At 43.0% G+C, this 23,166-nt stretch overlaps 1 protein-coding gene and 1 long non-coding RNA gene across 4 annotated transcripts in view; one reads left to right on the forward strand and one right to left on the reverse strand.

Annotated features, from left to right (window-relative positions):
• Positions 1–23,166, reverse strand: part of Baiap2l1 (BAR/IMD domain containing adaptor protein 2 like 1) — an 82,098-nt gene that overhangs the window by 5,995 nt on the left and 52,937 nt on the right. Inside the window, exons 4-12 of the mRNA XM_027413610.2 lie at positions 14,110–14,171; positions 13,938–14,009; positions 11,788–11,925; positions 10,752–10,904; positions 7,981–8,148; positions 6,626–6,773; positions 4,557–4,764; positions 3,863–3,940; positions 2,038–2,230 (exon numbers count right to left, since the gene is read on the reverse strand). Coding sequence (XP_027269411.1) covers positions 2,038–2,230; positions 3,863–3,940; positions 4,557–4,764; positions 6,626–6,773; positions 7,981–8,148; positions 10,752–10,904; positions 11,788–11,925; positions 13,938–14,009; positions 14,110–14,171 — 1,220 coding nt within the window. The remainder of the gene's footprint in view (positions 1–2,037; positions 2,231–3,862; positions 3,941–4,556; positions 4,765–6,625; positions 6,774–7,980; positions 8,149–10,751; positions 10,905–11,787; positions 11,926–13,937; positions 14,010–14,109; positions 14,172–23,166) is intronic.
• Positions 679–20,580, forward strand: LOC113835467. 3 transcript variants are annotated; one of them, XR_004769475.1, is made up of 3 exons: positions 699–921; positions 14,836–16,537; positions 19,890–20,580. It is a non-coding gene; the product is annotated as an uncharacterized LOC113835467 (long non-coding RNA). The 3 variants fall into 3 exon arrangements; XR_003485017.2 differs by lacking the exon at positions 19,890–20,580 and having other exon boundaries at positions 679–921; positions 14,836–17,155; XR_004769474.1 differs by lacking the exons at positions 699–921; positions 19,890–20,580 and adding an exon at positions 11,919–13,074 and having other exon boundaries at positions 14,836–17,155.

Here is a 23,166-nt window from a genome sequence, read left to right on the forward strand (position 1 = left end):
TGTACCTTAGATAAGGATATAGTTACTAGGCATTTTAGATTTTACAAAGGGACTGGGACAAAACCTAAACAGACTCTGATCTTTAACAGAAACTTGTAGCCATGACTGCTCTGTGGACTTTAGTGTGAGCCCAGCCCTAAAAAAGGTTTTATACCATCCCTCTAAGGCTTAGGAACATTGTAAAGAGGGGGCACACTACTAATTTCTTTTCCTTTGGAGGGGTGGTGTGTTTGTGGCAGAGTCTTACTATCTAGTCCAGACTGGCCTGAAACTTAGTTCTATCTTGCTCCAGCCTCCTGAATGATAGGATTATAGGCACATGCTACCACACTAATTCAGTCTCTTGATATTGACAGCAGCTTATGATTTAGCCAAATAAGAGGTTTTAAAATAAAGGTAGGTCTTATTTAAACTTTAAGATACTGAGGCTAAGTTACTATTACTGATTGTATGTGTCTGAGAATATGTGACTATCTATCTGGAGACAGGGTCTCACTGTGTAGCCCTGGCTGTCCTGGAACTCCCTCTGTGGACAAGGCTTTCCTCAAACTCACAGAGATCCACCTGTCTCTGCCTTCCAAGTGCTGAGATTAAAGGCATGTGCTACCATACCCTGCAATTTTTTTTAAGAATTCTTTTTTTTTGGGGGGGTTGGGGAGGGTGTGAGCCAATATTTATATTTTAAAACTGGACTTGTCAATTTGTCCATTCCATAAAGTGAGGATTACTCTATCAGCTCACTTGATCCATGTGACAAGATTATTGAGGATAAAAACATGTTTTGGGGAATGAAGAGTACTAGCTGCTCTTCTAAGGAAATCTAAATTTGGTTTTCAGCATTATCAGGCAACTCAGAACTGTAATCCAGCTCCAGGGGACCAAATGCCCTCTTCTAGTCTCCATGAACATCAACTCACACAGGTATGGAACATGGGTGAGTGCACACACATAAATTAAGATTGAATTTCCTAAAATGGTAAGGATGTAGCTCCAGTGGAGTACATGCCTAGCAAACAGAAAGCTTTTGGCTACTCATCCTCCTAAGAGTCTAGCTGTTTCCTGTTCTCTGCCACTCACTCCTCAGCCTCCTTCCAGTTTAAACTTTCTGTCTCATAAACACCTCTCAGGGATTTCTGCATAATGGTTCTTTCCTGTCACAGTTTGAATGTCACTTCAGAGAGGCCAAAGCCCCATATGCTGCCCCATGGTGCCTGTTGTCCTGGAAGCACCCTGCATTTGGTACAGAAGGGCTGACTCTCAGATGCAGGAATGCTGCCCCTGCTTCCCTACAAGCTCTGGCTGAAGGTCTTGCCCCTCCCCCTACAACCTAGAGCCACTGAGGCCTAACTCTTTCCAAGGCCATCCCAGCATGCTGCTCTCAGTGGAGTGCTGGAGTTCTAGGCCCAGATCCCCACTCAAAATGGTTCTTTTCTTCCCCTTTATCAGTGCTCCATCTTGGGAGGCTGAACTTTAAGCAAATTTAATCTATCACATCCACCAAGGGCGTCACCCTATCCATTAGTACCTCCTCCTATTTTCAGCATGGTTTTTAACCTATCTTGGTTTATTGTCTGTTTCCAATCACTAGGATCTAAGTTCCAGAGGAGCAGGGGTCTCATTTGTTGAGTGCCAGATGCTCTGTAGACCCTCCACCTGGAGTTGTCAAGGGCAAAGAAGTGGTGAGGAGCCCAAGCCCCCTATTTCCCTTCTTAGGGGAAGTTTAGGGTTAAAGACAATGTTTGTACATTGGCTGGCACAAAGTTCCCTCCCCTTTTCAGGAAATAACAGGAAAGGCACAGAATGCGGAGGAAGAGGATTAAAAAAATAAAAGACTAAGACGAAAGCAAGGAGCCATGGAAGTTCCAATAAGACCTAGCAAACAAACTGTTTTGTGTCCTGCATAAGATCAAGTAAAAAGGCAAGAAGGAAGGCTTAGAATTGGGCAGTTGTGGAGAGCATGTGTCTGTGAAGAAGAAAGCCCAATGCCCTTGTCCCCCTCAGCCATGAACAGAGCTAGGGCCTCTAGTCAGCACTCACAGGAGACGTGGGTGTGGCATCTGGTCTGGACACTGGGGCTTTGAAGGTAGAAGTAGAAGCAGTCTTGGGAGCATCTGCCCTCTTGTCTGAAGTGGCTCCCATGGTCAGGCACTCCAGATAGTCAGGAGGTGGGATGATAACACTGCTCTTCTCAGTCAGATCCACAGTACTGATGCTTCTCACTGGTACAGGGCTAAAAGCCAAAGGTTAGGGAGCCAAGTCAGATAAGGTCATGCCACTTGCACCCCTGTGCCATACACATCCATGGCCAAGCCTAGGGTAACGGATAATAACTTGATGTGTCAGGGCTGGAGAGAAGGCTCAGCAGTTAAGAGCACTGGCTGCTCTTCCAGAGGACTCCAGTTTGATTCCCAGCACCCACATGGTGAATCACAACCATCTGTAACTGTAGTTCCAGGGATCCAATGCCTTCTTCTAGCCTATGAAGGCACTGTGTACAGACATACATGAAATCAACACATCCACATGGGAAAAAAGGCGAAGGAAGAGGGATTGCAACACTGCACTACATACACAGTAGTTCATATGCATGTGTGCATGTTTATATACATTTGCTGCCTCAAAAAGCAGCTCTTACCCACTACCTAAAGATAACTTTTCCTTCTTGGTACAATGGCATTTTTAGACTCTACCAGAGAGAACACATGGAGAGGCTTTATGAAGGGAGGGCCTGAGGATGCTGAGCATGGCATTTGATGGTCCAGAGGCCAGAGAGTAGGGTGCATGAGGGACCAGTTCAGTTCAGTGTGGACATGTCATTTCCCAGGGTCCATTGGGCAGCCAGCTAGAAATATGCACATTTCAGCCTGGATGAGTTATGACTGAGTTCCAGTAGTGGTGTTGTATGTCCCTGAGCAAGTTCTTAAAACTGTCCTATGCCTCAGTTTCCTCATTTTGAAGTGGCACCCCATCTCAGGGTTATGAGAATTCATTGTGTTAAAGCAGTTTAAAGCACTTCAGATTGTCCCTAAGAGATGGCTTTTTTTTTAAGCTTTAAATGTCTGTTTACCAGTTGTAAGCTACCTGACTGGGAACTAAACTTGGGTCCTCTACAACAGCAGAATGCATTCTTAAAACTCAGCCACCTCTCCATCTCCAAGAAGGCTACTTTTACTGTCACAACCTAGACTGAAGAATTGGGGACTATCAGCATGGAGGTGACAAGGGAGATCCACTGGTGTAGTTGCAAATATAAAGGTAAATGAAATATAGTTGGTTAGTTGATCAGTAGGGAAGGTGCCAAGCTTGATAACCTGAGTTTGAGCCCTGGAACCCACATGATGGAAGGAAAGAACTGACTCCTGCAGGTTGTCTTCTGACTTCTACACGTGTGCTGTGGCAACTGCTTCCAACCCCACCAAAATTAATAAGTAAAATGTAAAAATAAAAAGTCTATGAAATAGCCCAGGGAACACAGACAATGGAGGACTAAGGATGGATTCCATGGAGCATGAATGCCAATGTGGTGAACAGAAAAAGGACTCACAGAGGAGGGACATGAAGGAAAGAGCAAGCACAGACTAGGTCAAGACTTTAGGTGAGAAACATTTCACACAAGAGCTGCACAGGGTTAGGGCTGCTGATAGGAAACAGCGAATGTGTCCTGTGGACATAGCACTGTAGCTAGCCAGGGAAGCTCATGGAACACAGAAACCAGAGGAGCAGACATTGGCTCCTATCACACAAGTGTTGAAGGTTAATCCCAGCATGGCTGCACATTTAGGTTGTAACTCTAATATGTCTGAGAGCATTAGGGTCAAGGTAAGTTTTCAGTTGCTGGGAGAGCTGGGCCATATTCCCCTACCTTGGTGGAGGCACAGACACTGCTTCCTTCCTATTTTCTTCCAGCAACTTTGTATATGATGATGGGAACCAACCCCTCCTAAAGGTGAAGATAAAGAAAAAGACCCATCTGTGATACCTGAGGCAGGCTCATAAGTAGTACTTACACCTGGGGACATCCTGACGACAGCTTGGGTAGGGTAGCCTCACAAATGGGCTGAATGAAATGGAAGCTTTTATAGGTCTCTCTCTCTCTCTCTCTCTCTCTCTCTCTCTCTCTCTCTCTCTCTCTCTCCCTCCCTCCCTCTCCCTCTCCCTCCCTCTCCCTCTCTCTCCCCCCCCTCTCTCTCTTACACACACACACACACTAATAACTTGATCTGTGGAATCCACATGCTGGAAGGAGAGAACAGATTCCTGGAAATTGTTGTCCTACCTCCATATTGTATATATACACATGCATGTACACACAAAATAAATATAAAGACTGTCTTTTGTCAGCAGTGACACAATATGGTCTGATAATCTACTCTTGCATCAAGTTCACCTACATTTACACAAAATAGCTTGTGATGTAATAACAGCAGCTGCCCAAACTATAAAGAAGAATAAAGGGTTCTTACACCCATAGACAACTTGCAGTTTACAGGAAAGACAGCAGCTCTCTGAGGTGAGGGCTATTTGAACCTGGTGCAGATAGGTTTGTGCCAACTCACGCTTTGGTGGTGTCATGCTCTCCATAGAGCCAGCCGTCCTTCTCCTCGGGGATGAGCAGTGTGATGATGTCCCCCTGGGCAAAGCTAAGTAAGGTCTTGTTGTTGCCAGCAGTGTGAGGGAAGATGGTCTTCACTTTTTGCTTCTTCATCATGTTCAGTCCAGTTGCAACAGAAACTGATCTTTGTAAGCTGGGATCTTCTGAAGTGTCTGTTGAAGTGAACATGGGAATGATGATAATTCAAAGAATGCTTGGCAGGCAAGTTAGAGTGAGTAACCCCAGAAAACCATTTGTTCTGTATGTGCCCACATGGAGGAGGAAACAGGTATGCCTCAGCCTGGAGGCCTTTGCAGAAGGCAGAGGAGCCCTATAGCCAAGAGCACTTAAGACGAGAAGCCCAGAACAATGTTCCAGCTTCACCTGCACCATGGCAGCTAGGCCAACACTTTTCACTGGTGAAGTGCCCACACTTTACTGCTCTTTCAGTTTGGAACACAGAGGCAACTGTGGCAACAGCTGAGACCCGCTGCCTTTCTCTTGTGCTACAAGAAAAAGCAGTGTGTTGGAAATGCTGGCATTCTTTCTGGCTTCTCACCTGAGCATGTCCATGTGAGTTCCCAAGTTCCCTTTGGTTGAGAATTTGTCAAGAATCTCAGTGCTACATTGATGGACAAGGGAACTGAGCCCAAAAGAGTTCCAAGACTGGTCCAGATCACAACTGGCAAATGGCAGTTAATGGCTACTAGGGGCAGCTGAGTCCATAGACACCTACACTAGGGCACTATGCTACTACTGTATCTCAACTTAAACACAGGCTGATATGTGCCACTCCCCAAAACGCAAAACTGGGGATTTAAGATACCTGCTTTATTATTGCATCTTTGTAACAATACAAATTTTGCTGTTCCTTAATGTGTCTCTAATTACCTCAGCACTAAATCTTCCAGGGATTTTCACTTGGCTTTTACCTAAAAGAACCAGTTATTTGAATGAATTACATACTTTAACTTTCTTCAAAAGCAATTAACTACAAGCTATTATTTTCTCTTGCTGAGCAATCCTAGTTGTTTTTAGAGAAATCTCATCTCAATCTCTCATCTTCCCCAACAGCTGAATACTACAGTCTGTGGGTTCTCTCCAGGGCACAACTTAACTGTCATCAGATTTGTACTGAGGGAGCTATCAGATATGGAACATTGTGTGAAGCTAAATTATTATAGTCTATCCTGTTTATTTTTAAATACAATACCTCTCAGGCTGGAGAGATGGGTTGGTTGTTGGTAAGAACAAGTATCATTCTTGCAGAGAATCTGAATTAAGTCCCTAGCACCCATGGCAAGCAGTTCAAAACTGCCTCTAATTCCAGTTCCAAGGGATCCTGTCCCTCTTCTGGCCTCCATAAGCACTGTACTCATGTGCATAGACCCACACACAGACACACATGATTTAAAAAATACATCTCAACAGTATATTTACTCTGTAGACCAGTAGATAGAATTAGTGCTATAGAAACATGTCTCTTATCAAATGTCTTATGGTCTAGACTAGACCTTATTTAGTCCATTTTCCTCACTATTCCCCTCCCCACCAAATCCTGGGAGTGGAACCTAGGACTTCACACGTGTTAGAAAAATGTCCTACTATGGAGCTCTACTCTCAGCTCCAGCCTTATTTCTTTGAGGTATAAGTTAATCAGAGCCAGGGCTGTCTGTATCCACTATACTTGTGTGTCTGTCTTTCCCTCACAGTACATTTATCAAAAAAAAAATGTATTTGACAATTTTTTTTTTTAAATGTAAAAAGGGAGCTAGAGAGATGGCTTAGAGGTTAAATGTACTTCCTGTTCTGGCAGGGGACCTGGATTTAGTTCTCAGCATCTGTATAGAATGGCTCACAATCACCTATAGTGCCATTTCTAGGGGATCTAACAGCCTCTCCTGGCCTCCAAGAGTATTAGCACACATGTGGCATACATTCATATCACACACACATAAATAAGAACAAATATTTAAAAATTAAATAGAACAATTTAATAAGCTTCCATAAAAGAAATCAAACTGAATCTCTTACCTGCTGAGTTGTTTATCTTTTCTAAACTCTGTGCAGCTGTTGCTGGATTATTGAACATATCAATCAAAGGGCTGGTATAGGCTTTGACTGAAGGAGCTGGGGGCATCTTTGGTGGGTATTTAGAAAGGGTGTCATAATCTTTCCCAATCTGTAGAAACAAATCTTTTTTAGCCTAATATTAGAACAATACAGTGAGGGAATAATACAGATTTCTAGGATTGCTTTTTTCTTCTTCTTCTTCCCTAGGCAGGGTTTCTCTGTGTAACAGCTCTGTCTGTCCTGAAAGTAGCTCTGTAGACCAGGCTGGCCTTGAACTCACAGAGATCCTCCTGCCTCTGCCTCCTGAGTGCTGGGATTACAGGCGTGTGCCACCACTACTACCCAGTCTAGGATTGCTTTTTATCATATGGCAGAAACCCCACTTTCTTAGTTGTGAATTATTTCGAAAGTATTAATTTTAAAAAAATCATTTATTTAGAGAAAGAGTCTTACTATGTAGTCCTGGCTAGCCTGAACTCTCTGTGTAAACCAGACAGTACTCAAACTCACAGAGAGTTACTTGTCTCTGCCTCCCAAGTGCTGGAATTACAGGTGTGAACCACATCTAGAAAGGCTACCTTATAAGTGTTACTTGGCTACAGGAGCCTACATTTGAAACAATTTTTTGAAAGGATTCTGAATGTGTTGAATTAACTTGTTAATTTATGGCCAATCTTGTTATCATAAATGCCCTTACCCAGATTCCCAGATAAGGCCTGCATTATTTTGAAGCAATTCTCAGACATAACATTTCTTTTCTTCTTCTTTTGGATAAAGGTCTCACTATGTAGTCTAGGCTGGCCTCAAACTATGATTCTTCTGCTGCAGTCTTCAGGTGCTAAATGGCACTAGGGTGTTTTTTGTTTGTTTGTTTGTTTTTCTGGGGGGGTTCGAGACAGGGTTTCTCTGAGGCTTTGAAGACTGTACTGGAACTGGCACTTGTAGACCAGGCTAGTCTTGAACAGAGATCCGCCTGCCTCTGCCTCCTGAGTGCTGGGATTAAAGGCATGAGGCACCACCGCCTGGCATGGCATTAGGGTTTTTAAGTCTGCTCTCTCAGACATTCACTGGTAATAAACTTAAAATGTTGGAATACAGTAGAAATAATATTGTTAAAACATGACAGTGATACGCAGAGTATAAGACATTTGCACAGTCAATTCTAGTTCTAAATGAAGAGGTGGAAAGGTGAGGAAACAGTGCAGGAATAGGAAAGGTTGGCTCATGGTTTCTATCACCAGAGTCAGTCCTGGTTCTCTAAGTCAGGATGAACTAGCTCATTCTAGTAAACATACAAAAAGGGGACTGATTCCTACCATCTTGCTTCTCTCGATCATGGGTGAAGGCTGTGGCGTCCCAGACACTGGTGTGGAGATGGGCGTTTTTATCTCTTCTATCATGTTCATGATTTTCTCTGGTACTTTTGTGGCATCACAACAGGTTTCCTGCCACCGGGGCAGCTTGGAATTAAGTAATTCTGCAGACTATAAATCCAGAAGAAAAAAAAAATTAAAGACAAAGGTACACTGTTTGAAGAGCTGATAAAAGCTGCCTCCAATAGCACCTCTACTGATTTATTAAGATTTGCAACCAGGAGTGGGGGGCTCAAGCAATTTAAGCAACTGTGTGTGTCTTGACTGCTGAGAAGGCAGGCTCAGGACCTAATGGAACTGCTTTCTCAGCATGAATACAGAGAACTAGGACCATAAATGATTAAGAATCCTGCCGGGACTGGGAGTAGCTCAGAGGCAGAATACATGCTTAGTATGCATGAGATGTGTGTTTGCTCATGTACATCTCAAAAACAAAACAATAAAGCCATTCAAAAGCTAAAAGGGAGGAGCTGAGCAACCAATATGAGAGTCTGTCATTTTCCAGCTGGCCCTGGAAAGGACAATCATCATCTCCCCACCAGTCCTTCTCAAATCAACACCTCTATTGAGTAAAAGGTGCAGGAGTGAAAGTGTTAGGCAAATGAACCAGACTCTGTTCCAGGAAGTTCACTTGTGGAAAGAGCCTATAGGTGGAGAGGTAGGAGGTGGGTGGGAGCAGGTGGGGATGTGTATGAGCCTAGGGATGTTCCTGTCATAGTCTAATGGTCTCTGCATAGTAGTTGGGTGGCAGCAGAAAGACATACAGATGGACAGAGCTGAGATGCTGCAACTCTGGAGGTGAAGCTGAGGGGTCATTCCTGCTCCTATGAGCCTGGCTCTGCTCCTGCAGTGGGACTCTCAGAGGCTTCCAAAACTTTTCAGTGAACTCCCTTTCCGGGGCAGCACTCTGATTGGAAAATGAAGTAGGGTTCTGTCCCTGAAGCTATTTGCATGGCAACCACACTTCTTTTTTCAAACTCATACCAACCCCTTACAACCCTGACGAACTGGGGAGTACCATAATGAAGACCACTTGCACTGGCTAGGGAAGGACTAGGAGTTTGTAACTATAACAAGGGGGATCACAAAGCAGTTTTTAAATAGCTGAAGAAACTTTGATACAAAAAGAAGCAGGATTGGTCTATGCTGTTCTTCATAATACTACTAGGACCCAAGGTTAAGTCTAAGAAAGACCTTGTCCATAACTAGAGCTTTCTGCAAACAGCCCAGGTTACCTCCTGACATAGTGGGGGGGCATTGCCATAGGAAGGAAACTCAGGGTTGCTTCCATCCCTTTGCAGCTGTGACCCAGTCATTCTGTCACAGCAGGAGGCCCTCATCATGGAAGCAGCTACACTAGGGCAGACACACCAGGGACAGCAAATTTTTTTTTTATTATAACCATTTAGATCCTAAGTATTTGGATTAGGAAGTTGCGTATGCTTTATAGAATATATGACATGTGCACACATAGGGCAGGGCTTTCTCCCCTTGAGAAAGAGGTGACTCATGTTCTAGCTCTTGCAGAACTTCTCATATTTCAGAACTCTCTCTTAAATCACTTGCTTATGAACAACAATGAATGTTTGACCTCAATCATGCTAGCCTGGGATGCTTACAGAGGCCCAAGAGAATTAAAAGGAAAAAAAGGAGGAAGGGAAATTTAACATGCCATGTAATTGTTCCTGGGTTCTAACCTCACAGCTGCATCTGGAGGAAGGAACTAAGTCAGCCACTTAGTTGAGGTAATCATGAGTGAATACTGTGAACAAGAGTGAAAAGTAACAAAACTCAGTGTCTTGATGGGTGTGAATGGGGAGAGGGTCTCTGTAGCCTTGGGCAGTGCTGACAGAGGTCCTATGCAGATCTACGATCATCTAAAACCACCCAGAGACTGGGCCTAGTCAAGACAGTGACACTCAGGATGCACAGGAGCCTACCAAAAGTTGACTTTTTTAGATCATTCCTTTTTTTTTTCTTCTTCGAGACAGGGTTTCTCTGTGTAGCTTTGGAGCCTATCCTGGCACTCGCTCTAGAGACCAGGCTGGCCTCGAACTCACAGAAATCCACCTGCCTCTGCCTCCCGAGTGCTGGGATTAAAGGCATGCGCCACCAACGCCCAGCTATTAGACCATTCCTTTTTATTGTTTTTTTTTTTTTTTGAGATATAGCCTAGGCTGGCCTCAGACTTACTATGTAACTGAGAATGACCTTGAACTTCTGATGCTCCTGGCCTCGATTCCTGGGGATTACAGGCATGCACCACTATATCCAGGTTTTATGTTGTGTGCTAGGAATCAAACCCAGTGCATGCCAGGTAAGCACTCTACCAACTGAGTTACAACTGCAGCCCCAAATGTGTCATTGTTTACAAGGGACTTTATTTATTTATTTATTTTATTTATTTATTTATTTATTTATTCAAGACACAGTTTCTCTGTATTGCTTTAGAGGCTGTCCTGGAACTTGCTCTGTAGACCAGGCTGGCCTCGAAGTCACAGAGATCTGCCTGCCTCATCCTCCTGAGTGCTGGGATTAAAGGTGTGAGCCACCAACGTCTGGCTACAAGGGACTTTAAATATGGATAAACTATGAAATTAATGATAAGTGGGTATTTGATTGTTTATTCTATCTGTATTTCTGTAAAGGCCCATTGCCTTCTGAGTATAAGATAAAGCTACTGCCACAATTAGTGCAATCTGCTGCACACTCACCTGAAGGTGATAGTAGTGTATGTGATTGGCAAAGCTACAGTGCTTGTCCACCAGAAAGCAGAAGCGCCTTTTTTCCTCAAGCAGGGCTTCTTTGCAGCCATCTGCAATGAACTTCTGGATTTCACTCTGGCGAGAAGTAACAGTCTCCACATACTATGAAAATAAACAATAGAAGCATGACAGTAGGCATCTGATTGCTGCATGGCATGCCGTTTATCGCCTGCCATCTTTATACCCAGTTTACTTTGATTATGGAGTAAACACTAAATGCAGATAAATACTAGACAAGACACTTGTAACCTGGCCTGACCAGGTATCGTCATCACTAAGACACTGATTCATATGTAGAGAGAGGCTACCAAAGGCTTTACATTCCCCACTAAGCAGCTGGCATCAAACAACTCTGTACTTTAGGAATGACTCTCTTCTACTGAAAAATAATCTGTAACTACAAAGTTACAGGTTTGATCACAGTTCCAGGTACCAACCATAGGACTTAACCAAGACTCATTTTCCCATGATAAAATGAGGACAGTCAGGTCAAGCATGGTGCTGCACACCCTTAATACTGGCACTTGAGAGGCAGAAGCAGGCAGATCTCTATGAGTTCTAGGCCAGTCTAATTTACACAGAGAGTTTCAGGCCAGCCAAGCCACACAGTGAGAACCCACCTCAAACAAACAGGAGGGATAGTCATGCTAATCACAAAGGTGCCCTTCTTGAGTTAAGGGAAGATGCCAGCAAGTACCATGTGCTATTACCTTAACTTTGGAAAACCCTGAAATACTAAGTCAGATTACACATGCTTTGTTTTTCTTTTCTTTACACAGGGTCTCACTATGTAGCACAGGCTAGCCTAGAACTTGAGAGCTGGGATTTCTGGCATGTGCCATCACACTCAGCTTGTAATACTTATATTTCACCTCAGCAGTAGGCAAGAAGGGAGTGATATGGTATAGCTGATTGAAGTAAGCCTCCCCTAAAACTGTACATACATATAATGATTGACAAAGAAAAATATCGCTGAAGAGCTCACCTCAATTTCTTTGTGCTCATATTTGAGTGCATTTCGGCCTCCTTGACTTTTTCTTCTGATCTTCTTCAACTCCGCCTGAGATTTCTCCAAAGAATCTAATTTATTCCTGTGTTCTGCTTGGTATCTTTTTAGAGTGGCCTGTAAGTTAAATGTTGTTTTACTGTGGCACCATACAAGCTGCCATGTAGTCACTTTTGCTCACACTTCCACTGTGTGTAGCTGCCTGGCCTTGACATCCTCACACTCATGTGGCTCCATTGTGGCTGGGGCTTAAGAATGTCAGTCCATACTGTTCTCACATCCACACTCCAGAGGATACCCTCCATTCAGATTGAATTCCTAGGTGTTGTTAGTTCAAATGTTTATGTTTATGAGCAGCTCTCTAAAGATAAAAATGTCTTTTCTTTTTAATTCCTCTTTTTTCAAAGGTTTTTTTAGACGCTGGGTAGTTAGTGCTTTGGTGAATACACAAACAATATGAAAGAACTGGGGATGTAACTCAGTGGTAGAGGCTTACCACTGAGCCTCTTACCACTGAGGTTGGTAGCATATGTAAGGCCCTGGGTTCCATCCCCAGCATCCATCAGTCTCTCTCTCTCTCTCTCTCTCTCTCTCTCTCTCTCTCTCTCTCTCTCCCTCCCTCTTTTCTGGCTGTTATACAATGAACAAGTGCAACTGCTCTGAGTGTTTGGGGTGCTGTATAGCACAGTGTTTAAGAGACTAGATTACAGTTACAGCTTCTTTTCTCATTACCTGTGTGAGCTCAATACTTAATTTATATAAAACCCTTGTTTATTATCACATCTGTAAAATGATCCTAAGAATACTATATAGGTGTTCTGGTAGGGATAAAAATTAAAAAATGAGCTGGGCATGTTGGTGCTATCACACCTGTAACCTCTGCCAGGTGCTGCTTAGTGAAGGCACCAGCTGTAGAAAACAGACACAGACATCCTGTCACACCAGCATGTTCTCTGAAATCACTGTCCTCTACAAGTACTGATTTCCTGCATTAGTTTTTCCTGTGTGTTTTTGTTATTGCTTTTTTAAATTTTATTTTATGTTTTGGCTGTATGTATATCTGTGCACTATGTGTGTAAAGCCAGAAGAGAGCATTGGATCCCCTGGAAACTGGAGTTACAGATGTTGTGACCTGCCATGTGGTTGCTGGGAATTGAACCTAGGTCCTCTGGAGGAGCAGCCAGAGCTCATTACTGTTGAGCCACCACTCTAGCCCAGGGTAGTGTCAACATCATCATCCTTCTGTCTCAAGTGTTTGGAATATGGGTATGTACTACCACACTCAGTGTGTCTCTATTTTTTGTAACACACATACCAAGTGGCAGCAAAAATGAGCCCACTTAACCCAAAGGGAATTTGTTAGTTTTATATATTCCAGTTTGTGTCAATACCAAACTCCACTCCCACTTTGAGCAGTAGACAAAACTCTGTGTGTGTGTGTGTGCCGTTGGGAGGTGGAAGCATGAGAATAAAGAGCTTGAGGTCATCATCAGCTACCAGTATAAGTCTACTCTGGGCCCCTTGAGACCCTGTGAAGGGCAGTGAGGGGGAGGAAGAGAGTGGTTGGAGAGTTGGCTCAGTGCTTAAGAACATTTTCTGCTTTTGCAGAGAACCAGAATTTGGTTCCCAGCATCCATGTCAGTTGGCCTACAACTTTAACTCCAACTCTAACCTGTATGTATGTGCACTTACACACACACACACACTCACTTTTTTTTTTTTTTTAGTTTTTTTCGAGACAGGGTTTCTCTGTTAGTTTGGAGGCTGTTCTGGAACTCGCTCTAGGCTGGCCTCGAACTCACAGAGATCCGCCTGCTTCTGCCTCCCGAGTGCTGGGATTAAAGGCATGCGCCACCAACACCTGGCCTTTTTTTTTTTTTTTTTTTAATTTTTTAAAGAGAATGTAAAAGGTGCAACTTGAAGTCTACCTCAGCAGGTGTGTGTAACCCCATGGCTTGTGCATGCATAGCTACAAACCTTGTAAAGGTCTCTGGAGAGGATGATTTGGAAGGGTAATATGGGGAGACCATACTAAAACGGGCAGCGGGGGTCTACTTTGGGTGACGAAAGTAAACATCCTATAGCAGAGAGCTCAGTTGTTGGCCAAGGTAGATGAAAACTGCACTCACATTCATATACTTTACGTCAAGTTCTGTCTTCTTCTCCAGTTCATGGATAATCTCCTTATGGAATTTTTTGAACTGTTGACAAAATGAAAATTAAAAAAAAATCACATCATATTTGAGTTTTAGGCAAAATTTTTAAAAATAATTTTTTAAAATATAACAACTGTCCACGTACATTTTCATCGAGAGTTTCATTGAGTTTCTTATGGGTGATGGAAATCTCTATGAGGACACGGCCTGTGAACAAAACCAGACACATAAGGGGAAACCACTGCGTGGTTTTGCAAAGACATAAATAGAAACAAAATAGAAGCAGCAAATGGTACAAGGTTGCTTTCAGGGGCTCCAAATATTAAACCCCAAGACAAGTTGAGAGTTCGATGGCTCCCCAGGGAAGGTTTAGAGGGAACACCTGTGAACTAACTTCCTCCTAGTTAAGAAACAACACTTACTATGTTCTTGTAAAAACACTTACTCTGTTCTTGGATTCATGCAGGTCTATTTTACTTACTCCCTCAGCTAAATCCTATATATCTGATTTAACTTTTTAAAACAAATTTGATTTTGTTTCTATGTTTGTGTAAATGTGTGCTCTGTGTGTGTCTGTGGAGGCCAGAAGAGAATGTCAGATCTGGAATTACAGGTGGTCATAAGCTGCCTGACACCTGGGGCTAAGACTCCAACTCATGTTCTGTGAAAAGGACAGCGCTGGTATTCAACTCTTACCATGGAGCCGTCTCTCCAGCCCTATGATTTAACTTTGAATTCTCTTACAAAAGATTACCTCAGTCAACACAGTAACTATTTATAGGAACAGAGAGTTTATTTTTATCTAATCCCCAGAGTAATCTGATTATCTGCTAATCACAGAGAAAAATTATCTTCTTTTTTCTCATTTTAGTTCCTGTATTTGTTCTGGAAAATAGTAGCACTGTAGCAGCCACAGTGTTCCACCTTGGATCTCCTGGGAAGACACAGAGTCTCTGCAACATAGAATGTTCCAGGGCAAACGAACCTCCTTCCAGAAACCAGCAGGGTGACGCCTTGGTTTGCAAAGGCAGCTGTCTTACAGCTGGGGGCATGTGCTAAAGCTCTGACACTAACCTCTCTGACAACCCACCTGCCTCAGAAACCACACAGGTCTGATGAGTACAAGTAGGAAAACAGAGGAACTCATTGGAATGACTGCCACTGCCATATGAAACCACCACAAAATGTACTGGTGGATTGCTCTATAGTCAGTAGATAGATCAAAGGAATTTTTATGGCAAGCTACACAGCTGTGGATGAGAAAGGAAGACACGGCAAGACACTGGTAGAATAAGGGAAAAGAGAAAATGAGCATAGAGCCCACATGGCCTCAGCTGTCACTAGTGTATAAGTGACTCAACCACGCTTTCAGGAACATTTGCAGGCAGCTGCTTCTCAGATTTGCCAGGCTGGCCCTCCTCCTTCCATCTCAGAAATCATCTCCTCCCAGACGTGTTCCATGTGTAAGTGTGAGCTCAACAGCACTGTGCCTCCTAATCCACCTAATCCCCATCAGCTAGTCATGGTGGGAGACCTCTCATCTATGTGTCATGCCCATGATGAAGAGTCACTTACTGTGTACTGATGCCGTCAACTGGGCCACCTCCAGGGAAGACCATGAATGAGCCTCACTCACACTACTGGGCCACTGTGCTTGTCCTACCCCGAGAAGACACACTGGACAACTTTACATGGTGCCAGGGGTCTGCCTAAAAGCAAAGAAGGCAGCCTCTCTGCTTGCCCCAGTGTTCCAGATAAACAGACTCGTGAGCTACAAGCTCAAAGCCTCTATGGACAAGTGCTGTCTAAACTTTGGGTATGGTGGGCCACAAAGAACCGCCTATAGAAACATAACCTCGGTCTTTCACAAGAGAAGCCTACAACCTTGCCAAGAATATAGCTACATTACTATGTCATTTCAGATTCTGAAACATTCAGAGCCACTTTTATATCTATTTTGAACCATAAACAATTCCTTGTTGAAGATTAAAAAAAAACAAATAAGGTCCATTTTAATTATCTGAAAACTAAGCACTCAGTTCTTGGCAAGTCGAATCTTCTTAAGGAAAAAAAAATCTAAAAATATTTTGGCTGAAACCATCAGAAGAATTCTGTTGGAAAGCAAAATGGTCACATTTCTTTCTGACATGACCCTTCTTGAACTGTGTTTCCGCAGTCCCACTCAAATGTGGACTTCAGAGCAACATGCTGTGTGTTAAGCACAGCTCTGAACTCATTGCTCTGCTTTGCTGGCCCAGCCCACTGCACATGGGTTCCCACTGTCCATATTCCTGTGTGGTTTCTGCCACTGCCAACAAGTTCAGTGAAATGGGCCATTCACAGTGGTAGGATGGAAACCCCTGCCCTTGTTATTCTTGTCCCTCATGGTCTGTGGAATACCAAAGCTGGTCTCCCAGTGGTAACCCCGGAGTCCTTGGTTTTCAGGATTGACTGAAACACACCTTAGCAGTGATTGTGCAAGCTGCCAAATCATACCTTGAAACAGAACACGAAACTGCCTTTAGGTTCAGTCCACAGATGTTTACTCTCCAGTTGAGCAAGAATTACTTCAGGTTTGAAAATGTTCTGTTTCTGTGTTATTTTACTCTTCATTCTCTAGCCTACTTTTTCATGAATTATATTTGGGAAGGAAAAAGACACAGAGAACATTTGAGGGAGGAGCTGAGAAAGCACAACCCAGATTCAAACAGAGCAGAACAGAGTGCATGCCCTGACAGGAAGCTGTGGGCTGCATACTGCACCAATCCTTCCCTTCTTCTTTTCAGGTTTGGAGCCAATATCTCAGGAAGAGATTCATATCATTACAGCCATGTGACTCAATCTGAATACATTAGATTTCTTAAGGGGGCAATAGCAAGGGATTTATTATTAAAATTAAACATTTTTGCAGCACTGGGGATGGAATTGGAGCCATGCTGGGCAAGTGGTATACCACTGAGCCACAGTGCTGGCTGAAAGGTAAAATATGCACACATTTCAAATTCATAAACTCAACTTAGACAATGCTCATAGCAATAGTGGCAAATAACAGTATTACTCTCGGTTTTAGGAGCCACGAAGAAATGTAGACAATACTTTGAACAATGCTATGTAAGGCTATGCATGAGGCCAGTAGGCGGAGTGACCCTAAAATGTTAAATGACAAAACTTAAAGAATGTTACTGATATGAGATACTTTTTGTTTGAAATACTTTTGATTTTTTTTTTTTTCTGGGTTGGTACTGCAGATGGAACCCACAGCCTGGCTTGTATGGCAACTCTTCTACTAAGCTATGTCCTCAGCTCCCATTGGGAAGTTAGTTAATTGTTTCTTTGACACAGGGAGGGTCTTGTTATATTTGTATAGCCCAGGCTGTCCTCAAATTTACAATCCTCCTACCTCTACCTTCCAAGGGCTGGGATTACAGACATGTACCACCACACCCAGCTGGTCTATCAATATGTTTCAGTGAGAGTAAGTCTTTACCAGTTCACAGTAAGAATGTGGAGGAGCCAGATAGAGCCTGCCAAGGACAGAAGCATCAAAGACCACATGCTGAATTCACACACACACACACACACACACACACACACACACACACAAAAGAAAGAAAGAAAAAGAAAGAAAGGAAGGAAGGAAGGAAGGAAGGAAGGAAGGAAGGAAGGAAGGAAGGAAGAAGAAAGAAAGAAAGAAAGAAAGAAAGCCAAACCCAATTCTTTCCATTTATATCTGGTCACAGATAATTACAACATATTTGTTATTTCCAGAGAGTACAGAGTAATGGCTGAGTCACATGCCACTTCCTACATGTTACTACAAGTGGAATCAGACAATAAAATGATGGTGTGGAAGCCAACCTTCTACTGCCTAAAATCACACTTTGCAGACTGAAGTGAAAATGACAAAAAATGTCACCAGGAAATGGATAGTTTTTTTTTTTTTTCTTTTTTTCTTTTTTCTGAGACAGGGTTTTCCTGTGTAGCTTTGGAGCCTACGCTGGCACTCGCTTTGCAGACCAGGCTAGCCTCTAACTCAGAGACATCCGTCTGCCTCTGCCTCTGCCTCTGCCTCCTGAGTGCTGGGACTAAAGTTGTGTACCACCAATGCCTGGCCTGGAAATGGATAGTTTTTCTGACATTTTTACAGATAGCAAATGTGATGAGGAGAAACTACAATGAGGGCTAAAAGGAAGGCTTAGAAGGTAAAGGTGCTTGCTGCTAAGCCTGACAACTGAATTCAATCTCTGGGACTTAGTCAGTAGAAGGAAAGAAGCAACTCCTGTAAGTTCTCTTCTGACTTTCACACACAAAATAAATAAAACACAATAAAAAATTCAACAGTACAACAAAGGTAAAAGCAAAGCACACAGATCTTATGCTGAGTAGACAGGTCTGTGTGTTGGAGATCCAAGTCACCCACCCTTAACCACAAATACACAAGCACACTTAAGATGCTCTACTGCCTCTTAGAAGGGCTCTCAGTCCCTGGTAGGCAAGTGACTCTTCTCTCATCAGGACTGTTATACAAATAGCAACATGTATCTGTGCATGGTGGTGCATGCCTTTAATCCCAGCACACAGAAGGCAGAGGCAGGCAGATCTCTCTGAGTTTGAGGGCACCCTGGTCTACAAAGTGAGTTCCAGAACAGCCAGTGACGCACGGAGAAACCCTGTCTTGAAAAAAGCAACAATAACAAACCCCACAAATAGCAGCATGTGTGTGAGAGCTTAAATGGGTCTCATTCTTGGCTTAACCAATTAAAATGTTACAGTTCTAATTAATGTCTTGCAATCACCATTAATTATTCTTTCAGTGTTCCCCCAAATAAATAACAAGGAGGTATATGTCACAGGAGCCAGCTTGGTCAAATGTGGGGTATTCTAATCTGAGCATCAAAACAATGAAGGATGGTAATAAACTATATATCACTAGGAAAAAAAAAATCCAGGATCTGGGAGTCCATGGCAACAGATAATATAGGGGTCAATGGATGCTCCTGCCAAAAGTACCTATCAGTGAGGAGAGGCTGCTGGACTTTGGAAATTACCATTTTGCTGCCATCATAGTAAAGATTGGTTAGAGGAAAAACCATTAACAGATGTAAAACTCAGGATGAGAAACAAGCATAGCCTGGAGGTTTTCCTCTAATATTGCTTATTAGCAGAAATTTTTATTGTTGTTTTTCAAGATAGGGTTTCCCTGTAGCTTTAGAGCCCATCCTGGAACTCACTTTATAGACCAGGCTGGCCTTGAACTCACAGAGATACGCCTGCCTCTGCCTCCCGAGTGCTGGGATTAAAGGCATGAGCCATCACTGCCTGGCAGAAATATTTTTTTTTTTAAATCCAATGAACTAGAAATCAGACAATACTTTTATATGAAAAATGAGAGGAAAATGACCAGTGTGCTCACATTTGATACTCACACAAAATGAATTGTATTGTATTCTAGCAAGAACAAAGATCTGGCCTCTCAAGGTCCTGACTACCCTCAACCTCCGTTTAGCATTTATAACAGGCTTACACTACCATACTTTAACTGAATGAAACTCATTTACCTATTTAGATTTTAAAACTACATTAATTTGCCGGGCAGTGGTGGCGCACGCCTTTAATCTCAGCACTCGGGAGGCAGAGGCAGGCGGATCTCTCTGAGTTCGAGACTAGCCTGGTCTACAAGAGCTAGTTCCAGGACAGCCTCCAAAGCCACAGAGAAACCCTGTCTCGAAAAACAACAACAACAACAACAAAACCAAAACCAAAACCAAAAAACTACATTAATTTATTTGGTGTGTGTACACCTGTGTGGAGGTCAGAAGACAACTTGGAGTTCGTTCTCTCCTTTTACTGTGTGGGCTTTGGGGATGGAACTTAGCAGTATAGGGGCACTGGGCCATCTCACCAGCCTCTCATTTATCTATTTAGTTTTGGAGGAGGAAAGGGAAGAGGAGGAGGAAGATGAAGATGATGATGAAGAGGATTATTCATTCCAGTTCTGGGGAATCCAGTGCTTGTTACTGGAGATAATAGTAAGCTGAAGAGGTATGTTGGTAGGTGAATTGATATCAATGTTGTATTTAAAATAAGATCTCTGGCTGCCTACTTCTTAAAAAGTGTTCAGCACAGTCAGAGACCTGAAAGGGAATATTCCTTTGAACCAAATAGACTTGCAGCCACAGGCTGGAGACATGGCTTAGGGGTTAATGGCCTGTATTGCTCTTGCAGAGGACATGTTTTTGTTTAGCAGCTCACAACCTCCTTGGGGATCTGATGACTCTGACCTCTGTGGGTACCTAGACACACATGTTCACACACACACCCAACACATACACATAATTAAAGATAATTTAAAAATTCCTTTTAAAAGGCTGTAGTCAGAGTGGGGAGTGGTGGCACACAACCATAACCCCAGAATTCTGGAGGGTGAGACAGGAGGATTTTTGAGTTTGGTGCAAATCTGGGTTATAGAAATGGGATCCTGTTTCAAAAAACTAAATAAAATAAAAACAACTTATAAATGTAGACATCTGTCTTCTTTTTGGAGATGTCCCTTTCAGACACAGTACAAATAAAAATTATCTGGGTTTTAGTGGTGCATGCCTTTAATCCCAGCACTTGGAAGGCAGAGACAGGCTGATCTCTGTGAGTTCAAGGCCAGCCTGGTCTACATGAGTTTCAAGACAGCAAAGGCTATAGAGAGAGACCCTGTCTCACACAACAGCAGCAAAACAAAACAAAACAAAACCCAACAAATAAGCAACAACAACAAAAAACACCAAAACAGAACAAAAGAACTTGATTTTTATGTGGAAGTTTAGAATAAACTGTCCAAAGGGACTTGGTTTGGCACCTTAGACTGTCAGAAGCTACTGTTGATCTCTCAGTCACAGAGCACAAGACTGTAAGGAAGAAGGTAGGGGCTAGAGAAGAGCAGGTATTGTGACTTATCGTTCCCCACAGAGCTCAAGGGGCAGGGAGCCTCTGCCATGGTCAAAGCATTTGCAGAAAGATGTGATGGTGCCAACCAGGCTTCTCAGCACTAGTGCACATCTAGAACATTACCTAGTATAATTCAAGAGCCACCCCCCCCCAAAAAAAAAAAATCCTTCCCAGTTAACCAATGTTTGCTCTCTGTAAAGACCGGAAAAATTCCCCTCAAGCTTCTTCCAGCACAGATAGGCAACATTGTGAAATAAACCCAGAGCCCTGTTCAAGAGACTGGCCTTTAAGTGCAAGCTGTTGCAATGAAGCCTTATCTTACCTGGGAAGAGCAACTAGTTATCTTGGCCCCCTCAAGCTTTCTCACTAAGAGGAAAGAAAGGCTAAGAAGCTCTTCCAAAGGTCACATTCCAGGTTGTCTAAAACTTTCACCAAACAACTCAAGATTCCCACTGAAGATAAAGGGATGAAGCTTTCCGTTCCCAAGACTTTATCACACCAGTCATCAACTGGGCCCCAGGAAAGAACCCTGGGTCCAACTGGAGAGCAAGGCACAGACTCCACTAAGAATGACAACAGGAGGAAAAATAAAACCTCTGATACAGTTACAGCTACACCCAACATTAAATATATCCCAACTCCTAGCCAGATTAAAAACAAACAAAAAACCCATTCCAAAGGCCTATCTTCCACTGTTATATTACTTGGTATATTATATTCTCCAAACCTGAAGACAGATATCAACTCACAGATCCAGAAGGCTCAGAGAACACAGAAGAGACACTGAAATACTAACACCTCAGTGTATCAACACAAACTGCAAAATACCAAAGATCAACACAGATTCTTGGAAGAAGCCAGAGGGTGGGAAATGCCAAAGCTGGAGAGCAACAAGCTTTACATCAGACTCCCCTCATAAAGCACTTACTTGCACCTACGGAGGTGCAAGTAGGGAATCTCAGCACTCAGAGGTAGAGGTAAGAGGACTGCAAATTCTAGGCCAGCTTGGTCTATACAGTATGAAAAAAAGCAGACAGCATGGTGGCACATAACCCTAACCCTGTAATCCCAGTCCTCAAAATGCTTGAAGTAGGACTGCCATAAACTCAAGGCTAGCTGGGCTATTTAGTGAATGACAGGCCAGCTAGGGCTTCATAAACTGCAAAATACCAAAGATAGTAAAATATCTACAAACTTCATGATTCACCACCTAAAATTCATTTATCTAGTAAAATTATTCTCTAAATACATAATTCTCTAAATACATAAGACACCACACACACACACACACATCCCACCGTGTGTGTGTGTGTGTGTGTGTGTGTGTGTGTGTGTGTGTGTGTGTGTGTGTGTGGTGTGTGTGTGTGTGTAGACAGCACTCACTTTGTTACCCTGGCTGGCTTGGAACTCGCTATGTAGACCAGGCTATCCTTAAACTAAGAGATCCACCTGCCTTTGCCTCCCGAGTGCACCACCATGCATTAGGAGAGCACCACCATGCACAGCTGACTTTTTTTTTCAGACAAAATCTGTCACCAGTAGGCTTCAGCTACAGAAAATGCTAAAATAGGTTTTTAAGAGAAACATGTGAGAAATTCAGAGGTAATAAAGGGAGAATATTAAAAAAATACAGGTAATATTTTTTTTCCTTCTGCCTCCCTTTTTTCTAATTTTTGAGATAGGGTTACATTCTTTGGCCAGTCTGTCCTTGAATTCATGCCCCCTACTCAGCCTGTGATTACAGACAGGCATGTCTGCTATTCCCAGCTTTGCAAAGACTATCCTTAGGGACTAGGGATGGAGGGCAGTTGGTGGGTATAGAGCTTGCTCAACAAGAGGCCTTGTGGTTGGGCTCTTGTATCACATAAAACTGGGTATGGTGGTGCATGCTTATAATCCCAGCACTCAGGAAGTACAGGCAGGAGGATCAGGAGTTCAAAGTCATTCTTGTTACATAGCAAGCTTGAGGCCAGTCTTGGCTATGTCAGACCCTCTCCCAAAATAACCCCCCAACCCCAACCCCAGGCAACTGTCCTTAGTTAAAATGATAGATGAGTGCACAATATTATCAGAAATAATGTACTGAGTGTTTTAGTTTGTGGATAACTGAAATTAATAACAACAATGCCACCAAGATGGAGAGGAGAAACTATTGAGGTCCCATTGCTATACAGAAATGGTCTCTGTCTTCCAGTTTTTTTAATGGTGTCAAAGAAAAGTGCAACGTGTTTCAATAGAAACTGCCCTTTGAACTTTCACTTTT

Source organism: Cricetulus griseus, chromosome 4 (genome assembly GCF_003668045.3).
Source record: "Cricetulus griseus strain 17A/GY chromosome 4, alternate assembly CriGri-PICRH-1.0, whole genome shotgun sequence".
In the NCBI taxonomy this organism is placed as follows: domain Eukaryota; kingdom Metazoa; phylum Chordata; class Mammalia; order Rodentia; family Cricetidae; genus Cricetulus; species Cricetulus griseus.